The sequence below is a fragment of the Adiantum capillus-veneris genome, chromosome 25 (assembly GCF_014529385.1).
Source record: "Adiantum capillus-veneris isolate H3 chromosome 25, ASM1452938v2, whole genome shotgun sequence".
In the NCBI taxonomy this organism is placed as follows: Eukaryota; Viridiplantae; Streptophyta; class Polypodiopsida; order Polypodiales; family Pteridaceae; genus Adiantum; species Adiantum capillus-veneris.
In genome coordinates this window covers 142,511,120-142,526,345 of record NC_140955.1, presented here as the reverse complement: position 1 = coordinate 142,526,345, position 15,226 = coordinate 142,511,120, and the positions used below count along the sequence as shown (strand labels likewise).

At 41.6% G+C, this 15,226-nt stretch overlaps 1 protein-coding gene across 3 annotated transcripts; it reads left to right on the top strand.

Annotated features, from left to right (window-relative positions):
• The first annotated feature begins 2,669 nt into the window (after positions 1 to 2,669).
• Positions 2,670 to 9,077, top strand: LOC147425772 (uncharacterized). Of its 3 annotated transcripts, none has more exons than XR_015186451.1 (7): positions 2,670 to 3,089; positions 3,849 to 3,876; positions 3,972 to 4,199; positions 4,308 to 4,371; positions 4,701 to 4,760; positions 4,911 to 5,027; positions 8,680 to 9,077. XR_015186451.1 is itself a non-coding variant. In XM_086500416.1 (6 exons), the coding sequence occupies exons 1-6, from the start codon at positions 2,965 to 2,967 to the stop codon at positions 4,967 to 4,969; spliced, it is 564 nt and encodes a 187-aa protein (XP_086356542.1). In that variant the 5' UTR covers positions 2,671 to 2,964; the 3' UTR covers positions 4,970 to 5,222. The 3 variants fall into 3 exon arrangements, 1 of the variants encoding a protein (XP_086356542.1); XR_015186452.1 differs by having other exon boundaries at positions 8,666 to 9,077; XM_086500416.1 differs by lacking the exon at positions 8,680 to 9,077 and having other exon boundaries at positions 2,671 to 3,089; positions 4,911 to 5,222.
• The last annotated feature ends 6,149 nt before the right edge of the window (positions 9,078 to 15,226 follow it).

Sequence of the window (15,226 nt, the reverse complement as noted above, 5' to 3'; positions counted from 1 at the left end):
AAAACTATGCCTTGTGTGACCGCCATTTCTCTTTTGAGTAGTAGGCCTCGAGTTCAAGTCTCTTCAAACAAATCTTTGAGGTCTCTTGGGTAGTTATTATGCCGTTAAAAAATATCTTCTTCTTCTTCTTTCTCTCCCCTCTTCTCTCTTCCTTCCGTGTGCCCTAGCTCTCTCCTATCTTCTACGCCTCGACAGTCCCCCCCTAGGTAAAGGGAAGCCCTGTGGGGGGGGCGTTAGAGTTCAACCCTGCCCTCTCGAGCTCTCGATCCCCCGCCTTTCAACCCCCTCTCTCACTGCTCAACTGGAAACATTGTCGGTCCCGTCGCTACTCGCCTCAAAAACGCCTGCCCCAAGTTCGCCCGTCGGCTCTGTGGGTCGGCTCCTTAGTGGGCTCTGTTATCGGCTGCTCAGTCGCCTCCTGTGCGGTTGGCCCATCGGATCCTGTCGGCAGCTCAAGTGCCTCCTGACCCTGCGCCGGCTGCTTAGCCTACTCCTGTGCGGTCAGCCCATCGGCTCCTGTCGGTAGCTCAACCGCCTCCTGCCAATGTCAAAACCTAAGGCCTCGTTCACAAGCCACAAAAATAAGGGTTTCTCACAGTCAATTGGCCCCTGCCGATAACAAAGGTTCTCCCACAAAAGCAACAGTTCACAGCTTCGGTTTTTGTGTGGACACTCGACAAGAAGGAGTTTCCCATAGGAAACATGACGACCAAAGATACCCCGAAGACGAAACCCGACCGAGTTTTACTGCCGTTTTAGCAGCCCCGAGCAAATCCGATCGAATCGAGCGCCTCCAAGTTGATCTCGATCGAGTAAGAGAATCACGACCTCAAAGCTCGCCTTAGAAAGCTTGAGGCACGATTTGATTCCATGGTCGATCTTGCCACCAACAAAGTGAAAGAAGCAGAAGCCAAGGCCAATGAAACCCACTCGGAAACACTTGCGAAGGTCAAAACATGTGTGATAGTAGAGTTCCAAGAACAATGACTTCAAGAAGAGAATACCCTCAAGATCCGCATTGGTGGGGTACCTCAAGCATGGGAAACGATCAAGAATGACTTTTCGGAGCGCATCAATTTCGTCAACGAAACTCTCAAGCCGATCAAGCTCGACTACAACGCAATAGGTTGTATCACCTCGAGAGGCCCTGACAAGCCTATACCACGTGGGCATGCCGTCCTTGACTTCGAAAGTAGGGAAGGTCGGCTCAAGCTTCTCCAACAATCACGTCTTCTCAAAGACACAAAGTTTTGGATTGCAGAAGAACTCTCTCCGCTGCAACTCAAAAGCAAAAGTGAAGAGCTCAAGAAGGTACACGAAGCCCGCAAACAAGAAGGTAAATGGCTAGTCTACCGAAGTGGTAAATCCATCATCCAGGAGTTTCAAAATCCCAAATCGGCTCTCCCCACAGCTGACCCCTCCTAGGTTTTTGTCTTCCCCCCTTTTCTTTTTCATTTTTCCAATGGACCCTCAGTCCCACTGATATGTATCGTCATCTCCTACTTAAGGCACAACCGTTGTAATGTCTGTTTTTGGTCCCATGGGTCATATTTGACCTTCGTGGACGATAATACAATCTCTCTCTCTCTCTCTCTCTCTCTCTCTCTCTCTCTCTCTCTCTCTAAAAGTTGGAAAATTAAAGCCTAAGGTTGAGCTGCTAGACACCTTTGCCGCCCTTAAATGGGCTTCAAAAGACAAATGTCGTAGCTAGGGTCAGGGAGCCAGTAAAAAGACGGCCCCCAATGCAGACACCCATCCCCCCCCCTTTAAAATATACTGTTTTGAGCCAGTTCTGAGACAAGCAGTGTTCAGTGCTTGCGTGGTTATCTTACTTGTGGCAAAATCGTCGCCCTCGGATCTGCAGTTCAAACCTCGCTGGCAAACCCCCCTCACTAGTCTTCTAAGTGGTACCTATTTCTTTTACACAGAGTTTCGAAATTTGCATCGTGCTTCGTCGTCGAAGTGTTGTTCGTGCTCAGATTTTTGCTGGTAAGAGGTGTTGCACAGATCTACCATCTGCACCTCTTTGCGATCGAAATGGTGCAGTAGATGGGTAGGAATTGGTCGCCCAAGTTCGGTGCCTCTAAATTGGCTCCTCTACCCTAGTAAAACTTGAAAAAAGGTACTTTTACTTGACCAAAAAGATGAATTTCTTACTTTTTAACATTTTGCAAACTTACAATATCATATTTTCAACATAAGTATTCAGCCAAAATTTTGAATAAGGACAGTTGTAATGGAGAAGCTGATGACACCCATTGAGCATAGCCCATGAGCCTCTAACCCTCTACCTTGGGGTTACATCACAAGGCCCAGCCAAGTGACCTACATTTCATTTTCTTTGCAAAACTCACAATTGTGAGTGGATAGTATTAAGAACATCAGTGCGATCCATTGGTTCTGAATCAGAACGGCTCAATAATGTTCACCCAATATATAGCAAAACGATTTGTGTCAGTTCAGTTCAACGATAGTGAAATGGAAGTGACCTACATTTGTATAACGTTCCTGCATACATCTATACATATTTGACACCTTGTGCCTCGGACCTAGGAATTCCCTCGATGTCTTGGGCCAAAATTTGGCGTATCTCTTTCTTCCCAACATTTTTTTACACGGTAAGTGTGGACTCTTGGTAGAGGAGACTTCTGTTTGAAAAGTCACACCCCATTCATTTTTTACGCAAAATGACAGAGAGGTAAGACAGATCAGCTTTTGGACTGCGCCGTAGCGGGCGTAGAAGCAAAAAGCTTCTGCCATAGCCGAAAACTGTCAAAGCTTTCGAATTTCCCTCATTATTTTAGGACCTGCGCCTTCGTCAGAGTGAAGCGTAGGGAGCTTCCAACAGAGAACTCTCTGTTTCTGGAGTGCTAATAGCTATTCTTCCCAATAGGGCTCCTGGCATCACTGCCATAGCCGTACCTCGGTGCGAGTGCACGCTTTGTGCAGAGAAAGGGGGAGGAGATGAGCTTTGATGGAGGCGTGCAACCCAACCCTCGAGGCCAGCAAGGGAACCCTGCCATCGATGCTTCGTCCAAGCAGTCCACACCCATGTCCAATCCAGTGGAAACCCATTCAGTTGCCCGCAGGTAAGGCTTCTTTTCTCTGCAGCCAGTGTTTTCTACCTCGCCTTTGAGAGAGGAGCGGTTGAGGGTGCTGCCATTGTGCAAAGGTTCATGCTTTATGGCACCGTTTAGGGTTGGATTGCCAGAAACAAAGGTGGGCCTTGTCTCATTTGGAGGATTTTGCGGTCTGAAGTTTAATAGCTGTCCACATTTGATGAATGTATCCCTCTCTTGCACAACCAATTTCTCTGTCAGAAACGTGTTTGTCCCATGATGGGTGCAAGTTTTATACTCGATTCAAGTGTGTAGCATGGGCTATAACAGGATCAAAGATTGGCTTCTCATTTCATGGGTTATTAGATGGCTTGCTTTTTGAATAATGAGAACGAGGTTGTGCCATTGATATGGGTTCAATCATGGATTGAGCTTTGCAAATGAAGTGTCAAGTTTACGCATTCTTGACTACAGATAAGTACACTCTGCAAGAGAGAGGTTGCGATCCAAGCTCATGTCATTTCATGCGGCATTAGATGGCTTCCTTTTTGAATAATGAGAATGAGGTTGTGCCGTTGATATGGGTTCAAGAATGGGTTGAGCTTTGCAACCGAAGTGTCAAGTTTTGACTTTTATGCATTCTTCACCACAGATTAGTACACCTCTGCAAGGTCGCTGGTTATGTAGATACTAGAAGATGGTGTTTGTGGAAATTGTCATTCATGATGACCAAATGTTACGCGTGCTCAGAAACATACCTGAATAACTCTAGCACTTTAACCTTTGCAGGTTGCAATCGGAGCTCATGGCTTTGATGGTGAGAACATGTGATAGTCTCATCCCATTTGTGTTTTGCGCCCCCTTTGGAGAGGTGTTGATTAAATGCTTATTGTATGGATCATGAGTTTGCAGACATGTGGTGATCCGGGGGTTTCAGCTTTCCCCGAGGGGGACAATATCTTCTCTTGGATTGGCACCATCAAAGGCAGTGCAGGAACTGTGTACGATGGTTTGTCCTATAAGTTATCACTAAGATTCCCAACTGAATATCCTTTCAAGTCACCCACTGTGAAATTTGACACGCCATGCTTTCATCCAAATGTAGATCAATATGGCAACATATGCCTAGACATACTGCAGGTATGCTTTTGCTTTCATAAGCTTTTATCCAAGTCAGTGCTGTTGCTTAGATAACGGTTTCTTACTCCAGCTGCTATGGTCTTTCTTTTTTTGACGTCTCTCTTGCAGGACAAATGGTCCTCTGCCTATGATGTGAGAACCATCTTGTTGTCAATCCAAAGTCTTCTAGGAGGTGGGCATCTTTCATCTATTTCTTGAAGGTTTGTTTTTTTTGGAGGTATATCTGAAATTTGAAAGATGCCACTGGGTATTGAACCTGGGTGTCTATGCCCCCGCACATTCACCTTAACCACTAGGTTACAATCCCGTCGACATCTCAGATGACTTTGTGCTTGCTAACTCATTCCGCTAATCAGATCTTTATCATGATACAAACCCTTTTTTGCCTGCAGACTAGGCTAGTTTCACCTGATCACCCTGTTTCGGTCATAAAATGTCGGTCTTCATCTGAATTGAGACGTTTCAAACCACTGCACTGATCAATTCTTTATCATGATGCAGAGCCCAATAACGACAGCCCCTTGAATAGTTATGCTGCGGCTCTGTGGGTTAACCAAGAAGGTTTGCCATACTTTACAGTTGATGTTGTCATTTTCTTGTTAGGTTTTACAGAAAATTTTGTCTATATTTGTTGAAAATGGTTTTGTCAATATCAGTGTATTAATGTTTTAATGTGTGTAAGAATTGTTTTGTGAATATGTCATGCTACAGAATATCGCAAAGTCATGTTAAAGCAGTACAGGGATGCCAGTGGAGTAAATGCTCGTTAGCATGTGTTCTTTGCTTACTTTAGAGCAGGAAAATCGCGCAAGGAAGTCTGGAACCAAGGTAATTTTAGCTGATTTAATTGTAGCTTTTGTACAAACATTGCATGTCTAAAAAGAAAAGAAACCCATATTGTATTCCAGGTAGCATTGTCACGATTTTTGTGTGATAATATTTGCTGCCACCTTAATCAATAGATGATCTGTATAGAACAAAATACAGGTATCCTGGAGGGTTACTTCCATTTTTCTGATCTTTTATCTTTTGCAACAATACCTAAAAGGGGCAAGGGTGACTCTCTCCACAGAAACCAATGCGACACACGGACACACATGCACACATTCACAGAGAGGCATGCATGCATACATGCACGCATGCCTTGGCATGCATGCCTTGGCATGCACTCTTTATCAGAAAAAACTAAAACACGCACACGTGCATGCGCGCGCGCACACACACACCGTATGCACACTCACAAACATTTATGCACACACACAGATGTATAGACGTGTTAAAGTATGTATGTGAAAATATTGTTTATGTATACACATAACCACAATGAAGGTGTGCAAAGTATGTGTGCACACATATCACATATTTATGTACATGTATTGGTCTACATAGGCTTCTATGGGGGAGTAGGGGCTGAGAGGAGGGGATTTTGCATGCAAACAAAAATCAGTGCGAGTTGCTGAATTACCTGTATGTTTGTCATGGAGAGCGCGTACGTCTTGTATGACCTCAAATTGCATCTGACTGGGGTTATGTTTTCAATCTGATTTTTATTGCTGTTTACAACCCCCCCCCCCCCCCCCCCCCCCCCCCACCTAAAAAACTACACACACATGTACATGAAAATGAAAAATATTTTTCTTTCGCTTCCTTATTGCCTTGGTTCCATGCGCTCTCCCTCTCTTTGTGGATAAAAGAGAAGTTGCACAGACAATATTGCAGAAAATATAGAGGTGATACTGATGTTACCAAGCCCATCTCCGTGGCTATGTTTGTGTGGCATGTTATTGAACTTTTGGCTGTTCATACAAGGAGGTTGGGGGCAATTAAGTTTGTGGTGTAGGAAGCATGAGCATACTCAGAATGTGTGCTTTTTGAACACATTCTTTTTGAAAGCTAGATTTTTGTTTACCGTAAAGAAAGTTTTTCCTTTGAATGATGCTGCATGCATAATGGGAGTTTTTGAGTGAATGCCCGTTTGTCTGGGCTCAATGATTTAACATGATGAGTGCTTTATGCTTTGAATGATGTGTGGTGGCGAGTTTTGAGTAGTCTTGAGCTTGTTGGTCATGGTTTAGGATTGCTTTTCTGTACATTCAGGTCTTGAGGTTGCTTTGACATTTTGAAGTGCTTGACTAATTGTCTGAGTTCTAAGAATCATTGAAATTGAAATGATATGTCCACAACTCTCTTTGTTAGTGAATGAGAGGTCGTTATTTGATGGCTCTTACATAAAGAAGGGTTTGTCTCCAAGTTGTGGGATGAATACCAGTCCAGTGTCTATTTCCTTAAGGTTTGATAGTTCAACTTAAAGGAAAGTTAGTAGGGAGCCTCCATCTTTGTTGTGTGCTCTCTTGGTTGTGTGTGTGCGTGCATGGGTGCTTGTGTGTGTGCTTTCAACAGCTCAAGCTCTCTCCTCTTATCTCTTTGCCTCGGTGCTCGTGTATTCTGAATTTTTTGAAGGGCTTTAGTAGATCAGTAAAATTGAGGCACTCACATAATGTGTTGTAATTTCTTAGTTGAAGGTTCTGATTATTGAAATCCAATGCTTTGTTCAAGAGGCCTAGATAGAGTGACTTAAGTTTCACAGGTAGAAGGATTTCCAACTGATTGGCGGGGGGGGGGGGGGGGGGGGGGGGGGGGGGGGGGGGGGGGCGGGCGCGGAGAGAGAGAGAGAGAGAGATGAAAAAGTAGTGGAGGCCCACTTTTAATTGATGGGTTAAACATTGTTGGTGAATTTAAGGTACATTTCCACTTGTGTCAAGTTTTAGCAATAGCAATAGCAATAGCAGTAGATTCTATTGCATCCTTTGCATTATTTATTTTGCTATTTCGCTATTACAGCTTTAAAGCATGCTTAGACGGGTCTCAGCTTTTGAACATTTAGATTGGTTAGTAGGCCATTGAGTCTAACATGGGTGTTGCATCCGTTTTGAGGGGTGTGATAGAGCTTGGGTTGAGACACCTTTGAGGTTTTCGTCTGCGAGTATGCATCATAATTTTGATGTCTTGCAAATCACCTTCAATTATATTTATCAAGGCATTTAAAATAAGAAAAAGACCATGTAATAGCAAGGTTGCAAATTGCAATTATTTAGGATAGTGAACTACCACCCAATGTGTGGTTCATTTGACAAGGAAAATACCATAGTGGTTACTTAAGCTGCCTGCTCAAGTACAATATGGCATTTTTAGAGGAAAACAAAGGTAGTCTTCTAGGAAGCACACCACTGCATTGGAGGACAATTACTTATTTGGGTGAAACTACAGAGTAAATATTTCAACAAGTTTTTGAAATGGTGGCCAACATGGTCACAGTATGTACACAATTTTGCAAATAGACTTGTACAATATTAGAAAAAGAATAGGCCAGTTAATAAAGAGATGTATGCATTTAGAACTGTTTCAAAATTGGGCTTGGCATTGTTGGCTAAACAAGCCTAGAATGAAATCTAATAGATATGCCACGGTTATTGTATTGAACAAGGGTAATTTGTGAAAATAAAGCCACTTTTCAAACTAAAGCACAATTATAAGGTTTGGTGCATTGGTAGTAGTGCTCGTGAGCATTGCCACTTGGCGTAATTTCACTTGAGCATGCTTAATGTCATTCACTTTGAAGCCAAGTTTGAAAAAGAAGCGCTTACAAGTATTGGATTGGGGTTCCAAGTTGATGCCACTCGAACTTTAACATCACACCAAAGTTAACTAGTGAAGTTTTGAAAGTACAATTATATAGTACAGACTGTTCTTATGCAAAAAACGAGGGAAAAATTTGATTAGCCACCAATAAAAGAGATGCAGACAGTAATAGAACTAGCTAAAATGGAATTGAAGAGGTTTTAAATTTGATGACATTTTGAATGAATCATATGCACCATTGCAAGGGACTCCTTGGAGGAATTAGTGTGAACTAGACTCATCATTCATTAAGAGAATTCAAGTTGACTTAAGATTAAAGAACATAGCACCATATCTATAAGCCCATTAACTCATCTTTTATTGAGACAACTCATACTGAGGTAATAGGAAGCCATAGGAAATGGCTAATGGGTATACAAGACATAGGAAGCCATTTCTTGTTATGGTCATATTTCTTGAAATTCTAATGACTAAAGTCTAATGAGTTCAACAAGTGTCAAATTATGAGCTATGGATCAAAATTATGAAGCTTGCAAGAGGTTGTTTGCAAACCCTTAGTCATTAGAATTGGTCTCTCTAGAGTGTGCACAATTTATACTTAGCATTTGATTCTTGCCACACTGATGCATTTTCTTAATTTGATTGATGCAAAAGAGGTTATGTAGCAAAAATCTATTGTATGTCTAGTGGAGTATCACCATGGTTGCACTAATGCTGTCCATTCTTTCACAACACACGTCGATTTACTACACTAAGCTTGGTCAATTAAGATAGTATTGTAGGTGTAGATCAAGTAGTGCTATTTTTGTTGACTTTTTCAATGTTAGTTTTTGCTTGCCAGGTCCAACTTTCCTCCCTACCCACCTTTAATAGCCCAAGCTAAGTGGAATGGTACATTAGGCTCTTGAGAAGAATGGTAGATTAGGCTCTTGAGAAGAATGCGACTTTCCATCGGAGCTAATTGGGTTTCAATCTTTTCCATTAATTAGTGGTACATTGCACACTATTGATTCCGTTGAATCGCCAACAACATATGTTCACTACTTCAATGGAGGAATTGTGGTATGGTCTTTGTACCCTTAAACCTCTTTCTATTATCAATTGAAGCACTGCAATTTGTGCTTCCTTGTCTATGATAAATTTGATGTGTAAGAGTTGTGGACAAAAGCTACAACCCACTTTTGCTTTGAATCATTCACGAAAACAAAAAATTGTAGAAATCATCTACATTATTTAGCTATTATCGGAGTAGTTTTTGTTAAAAGTTAAGCACCCAACTATGGAAGTTTTGATATGTGGTATCTAGGAAAAATGTAGTAACAAGATAGCTATCGAGGGTAAATAGAATTTTAGGGCAAAGAGAAGTCATCCCTTTCTTTCATTGACTTGGAAGCTTCACCTTTCCAAGATTATGATCTTAAGGATGACATGGCGTTGATGTGACTAGACTAAATGGCATGCTCACACCGGGGCTATGCTTTTGTTGGTGTTTGCGGCTAGGGGAGATATGTGTGCGTGTGTGAGAGAGAGAGAGAGAGAGGTAGAAGTATTGTTTTTTTAACATTTGTGAAATGCTATGTAGGCCTATGAGACACAATAAACAATGTTGTCCATGCACGCGTAGGATCATGCATGAATTCAAAAGAGAAGTTGGTACACTCATATTGACTAAACTTTGATGTACATGGTTGAAAGTGGATATGTAGGGGCTCCCAAAATGCATTCTAACCCTAGCATGCGATAGGTGTAATATGATCTCCATTGAAGAAACTACTCTCCCAATGATAATTTGCGTAAAGGAGGGTGAGATGGCATGCTCTGAGTAAAACTAAGAAAGGGGTTAATGACGCCTCTCCTCTTGCTACTAGTCGGAGGGTCCTATGATCATCTCGTGGGCTAGGCAAGCATAGTCTCCATCTAGCCCAGGCCTCTAGTGCTCCTATCAAGGTCAAATCTTGAGTATGCCTCATTCTCATTGGCCATGGTTCCATGAGATCGATTGTCCTCATTGTCTACTATCTCTGTCTTATTTGATTCAATCAAGAGTACTTCTCCATGCTAGCTATAAGTTTGTCCTAGTTCTCATGCATCTCTATTAGGAAGAGGCCAAGGCATTGTTGATCCTCAAATTCCATGATGCAATTGAACACCCTTCCAAAGCCCTCTTTGAAGAGGCAATGATTTCTTGCTTTGATCTCATAGTGTGTTGGGCATCTACATGTAAAATGCTCCCTTGCCTTTGTCTCTACTTTGCACACTCCAAGTCTTGGGTGCTGTAAGTATGCCACACACACACACACACACAACAATTTGCTAAGGCTCATAACCTATGCTATGGATAAAGTTGCCCACCTATGAGACTGCAAACTAAATGCCAAGTGTCGATCAAAAAGGGAAATAATGAATCTTGGGAAGCCTTGATTTACCTTTTTGGGCATGGGACTTGGCATGAGGCATGGCCATGATTGCAAGAATGTCCTCTTAACTTTTGGTTGCTTTGTGTTAGTAGCCACGGCTTCTTTTTCTTCCCCCTTCATTTTCTATTCTTTTCTTTGTTTATTGTCCTTAAAGTCCAACGGGCTCGATCTATGGACAACCTTAATTTTAAGTCTTCTTTAATTTTGTTTGGACTTTTTAAATAATTTGCTTAAGTTATTTTTTGTTTTGTTTTGGGAAGATTTCTCACATGTAGATGCATGGGGCAATCACACTATGCCCTTGGTGAATAGCAAATAGATATAGAGATAGGTCATATATGCAAACTCCTACTTTATAAATAACCATTTAGTACTCTATTCACGCATAGTATAAGGTTTATTATGCATTTTTGTGCATGCATATAGATCTCGTCATTGGAATTTCCATTAGACTCTTTTGGTGTTCCATCCATGCATTGATCCTGCAAGCAACGTAACACCATTCTTGAATCATTTGCGATTGGCATAGAGAAAACTTTCGCCTAGCTCGTACTGAATCATTGACAACCCTCATTGCCTAAGATCTTAGTCATCTTTGTGATCCAACGTTACATAGACAGGGCCATAGATAAGAGACCTTACAAAACCTTCTATAATATGGCAACTTCCACAAAGGTGTGGAGTGGACAACACTCTTGGGGTGGTGCACACAAAGGCAGGGGACAAGGGTGCATGTATGACACGACTCAATGACCTATGGCTATCAATTACAAAAAAAAAGAGAGTTATGAAGATACTTACATTGGAAGGTTAGAGGGCAGTGAACCTGAGCTAATTTGGATAGCTTAGATCCATACTTTGGATCTCATGTGATTTTTATTGGAGATGAACTCTTCCATGTGTTCTTGCACGACCTTGGTCTTCGAGAGTTGCTTAAAGTAGTAGTAGTGGGTAGTTTGGGTGCAGGTGTAGGTGGGGTTGGGGATGCTGTTGAACATCACACTACCTTTCGAATGCTATCTAGAATTGAGAATGATGGCTTGTACTGTTGTTTTCACTCAACATAGCTCCTCCTTTATCCAATTGATGTTATCACTTCCTTGCTTTCTTGGATAATCTGATTGAAGCTCGTAGTAGTTGAGAGGCATTTTTGAATATGCAATGGTTCCTAGTCCTCCAGGCTTGTTGCTTGCAGATTAGAAGGGCTTGGTTTTTAATAATCTTCCCTCTCAAGATTGTATCGTTCTTGTAGAACATAATCCTCCATGTTTTCTAGATACATTTGCAAATTTTGCCAGCAAGAGGTTGCTTTCATAGTTGGCAAGCAGTCTTTGAACAAGTGTGTAAGATCTTCACTTGGTGCTTTGCAACCTGAGCACCTATCAGATGTAATTCCTTTGGTGAGAATCTTAGCACTTGTTGGAATAGCCCCCCACAACACCTTCCATACAAGAATCTACATTGAAGAGTGACATTAGGGCAGCCCTAATGAGACTCTTAGAAGTCGAAACGCGTTGGCAAATTTACCATGTTGCCAATCTCTCAAGTTTACTTTCAAAGCTCCTTGTCTATCCTTTGTTTTATGAGTATTCGCACGCTAGTATTATATCTGAGCTAATTTGGATAGCTTGGATCCATACTTTGGAGCTCATGTGTTTTTTTATTGGAGATGAACTCTTCCATGTGTTCTTGCACGACCTTGGTCTTCGAGAGTTTCCTAAAGTAGTAGTAGTGGGTAGTTTGGGTGCAGGTGTAGGTGGGGTTGGGGATGCTGTTGAACATCACACTACCTTTCGAATGCTATCTAGAATTGAGAATGATGGCTTGTACTGTTGTTTTCACTCAACATAGCTCCTCCTTTATCCAATTGATGTTATCACTTCCTTGCTTTCTTGGATAATCTGATTAAAGCCCGTAGTAGTTGAGAGGCATTTTTGAATATGCAATGGTTCCTAGTCCTACAGGCTTGTTGCTTGTAGATTAGAAGGGCTTGGTTTTTAATAATCTTCCCTCTCAAGATTGTATCGTTCTTGTAGAACATAATCCTCCATGTTTTCTAGATACATTTGCAAATTTTGCCAGCAAGAGGTTGCTTTCATAGTTGGCAAGCAGTCTTTGAACAAGTGTGTAAGATCTTCACTTGTTGCTTTGCAACCTGAGCACCTATCAGATGTAATTCCTTTGGTGAGAATCTTAGCACTTGTTGGAATAGCCCCCCACAACACCTTCCATACAAGAATCTACATTGAAGAGTGTCATTAGGGCAGCCCTAATGAGACTCTTAGAAGCCGAAACGCGTTGGGAAATTTACCATGTTGCCAATCTCTCAAGTTTACTTTCAAAGTTCCTTGTCTATCCTTTGTTTTATGAGTATTCGCACGCTAGTATTATATTTGAGCTAATTTGGATAGCTTTGATCCATACTTTGGAGCTCATGCGTTTTTTATTGGAGATGAACTCTTCCATGTGTTCTTGCATGACCTTGGTCTTCGAGAGTTGCCTAAAGTCGTAGTAGTTGGTAGTTTGGGTGCAGGTGTAGGTGGGGTTGGGGATGCTGTTGAACATCACACTACCTTTCGAATGCTATCTAGAATTGAGAATGATGGCTTGTACTGTTGTTTTCACTCAACATAGCTCCTCCTTTATCCAATTGATGTTATCACTTCCTTGCTTTCTTGGATAATCTGATTAAAGCCCGTAGTAGTTGAGAGGCATTTTTGAATATGCAATGGTTCCTAGTCCTCCAGGCTTGTTGCTTGCAGATTAGAAGGGCTTGGTTTTTAATAATCTTCCCTCTCAAGATTGTATCGTTCTTGTAGAACATAATCCTCCATGTTTTCTAGATACATTTGCAAATTTTGCCAGCAAGAGGTTGCTTTCATAGTTGGCAAGCAGTCTTTGAACAAGTGTGTAAGATCTTCACTTGTTGCTTTGCAACCTGAGCACCTATCAGATGTAATTCCTTTGGTGAGAATCTTAGCACTTGTTGGAATAGCCCCCCACAACACCTTCCATACAAGAATCTACATTGAAGAGTGTCATTAGGGCAGCCCTAATGAGACTCTTAGAAGTCGAAACGCGTTGGCAAATTTACCATGTTGCCAATCTCTCAAGTTTACTTTCAAAGCTCCTTGTCTATCCTTTGTTTTATGAGTATTCGCACGCTAGTATTATATTTGAGCTAATTTGGATAGCTTGGATCCATACTTTGGAGCTCATGTGTTTTTTTATTAGAGATGAACTCTTCCATGTGTTCTTGCACGACCTTGGTCTTCGAGAGTTGCCTAAAGTAGTAGTAGTGGGTAGTTTGGGTGCAGGTGTAGGTGGGGTTGGGGATGCTGTTGAACATCACACTACCTTTCGAATGCTATCTAGAATTGAGAATGATGGCTTGTACTGTTGTTTTCACTCAACATAGCTCTTCCTTTATCCAATTGATGTTATCACTTCCTTGCTTTCTTGGATAATCTGATTAAAGGTCGTAGTAGTTGAGAGGCATTTTTGAATATGCAATGGTTCCTAGTCCTACAGGCTTGTTGCTTGCAGATTAGAAGGGCTTGGTTTTTAATAATCTTCCCTCTCAAGATTGTATCGTTCTTGTAGAACATAATCCTCCATGTTTTCTAGATACATTTGCAAATTTTGCCAGCAAGAGGTTGCTTTCATATTGGCAAGCAGTCTTTGAACAAGTGTGTAAGATCTTCACTTGTTGCTTTGCAACCTAAGCACCTATCATATGTAATTCCTTTGGTGAGAATCTTAGCACTTGTTGGAATAGCCCCCCACAACACCTTCCATACAAGAATCTACATTGAAGAGTGTCATTAGGGGTCCATATGTTATTGGCTATCGTCCCCCACCTAGATTATGGCCATTGCTTATGCCATTGTTTATTGAGGGTAAATTTTAAAGCATCAAGGTGTAATAGATTTCCTTGGTTTGTAGTTTACATAAATTTTCATTTAATGGCCATTGCCAAGTGTTCCTCTCAAATTCAACCTCGCAAATAGGTATAAAAATAGTATTCAGATTTTTGATGACTCTCGATTAGCAAACTTTCAGTTTTATTGAGGTGAAATTGGGTAGTTCATTGGTCTGTTTCTTTCTACCTCGTATTTCTACCATTCCAAAATTGAGCTAGATGGTGAAGCCCTTTGTTTATGATTTTCTTGGCAATCTCTCTCCAAAGTGGATTCAATATTCCCCTACCCACCTTAGATAGCCATGGGGACTGCGAGGTCCCTGCCCCTTTTTGAGAGGAGCGGAGTACCTTTGATAGGTCTCCAATCCTGAGAAAGAAAAACCAACGGACATTGCCTTAGCTACTACGTAGCCACGGGCATGAACCGTTAGTGAAGGATTGGTCCTATCTCGCTATGGCGGAGTGTGACCACCATAACCCTATCTAAAAACTATCTATAATCAATTATACCTAAAAGTATAAATCTTAGAGTGACCAACCTTTTTTCCCCATGTTTCAGAAGCACAGCCGCCAAGGTTTGTCTCTTTTAAAATTTATGACTAATAAAAAAAAAATTCTAGCGTTGGAAAGTTACCCGACTCATCGGTTCTACCCGTCCATAGAATGATACCGTCGGGTATCATTCTCCCACTTTCCACCCCGCACTCACCCTTCTTTTGTTATCTAATTACTACCACACTGTTTAAACATAAATGTTCCTTTACTTTATTTATGATACTGGTTCGTTAAAACAGCCCTTCAAACAGTATTACAAACAATAGTCAAACAAGAAGTCGTCAGATTTTAAACCAACAACCCTTGGATTAAGTTCACTCAAGAATCTTTATTGGCGCTATTATGTCCGATCGGTATATACATTATTTATAAAAACCCTTGTCCTCATGAGCGTCCCATACCGCTCGACAAGTACTCGTTGTGCTAATCTGGACGTACTCCCGTCACAGCAACAACGGTGCCAATCTGGGCGTCATCCTCATGCCACGGCAAAA

Excerpts from the sequence above, each read along its gene's own strand:
- LOC147425772 (XM_086500416.1), top strand. The coding sequence starts at position 2,965 with ATGAGCTTTGATGGAGGCGTGCAACCCAACCCTCGAGGCCAGCAAGGG. Across the intron at positions 4,200-4,307 it reads TATGCCTAGACATACTGCAG|GACAAATGGTCCTCTGCCTA; the intron begins GTATGCTTTTGC and ends TCTCTCTTGCAG. Across the intron at positions 4,761-4,910 it reads TCTGTGGGTTAACCAAGAAG|AATATCGCAAAGTCATGTTA; the intron begins GTTTGCCATACT and ends GTCATGCTACAG.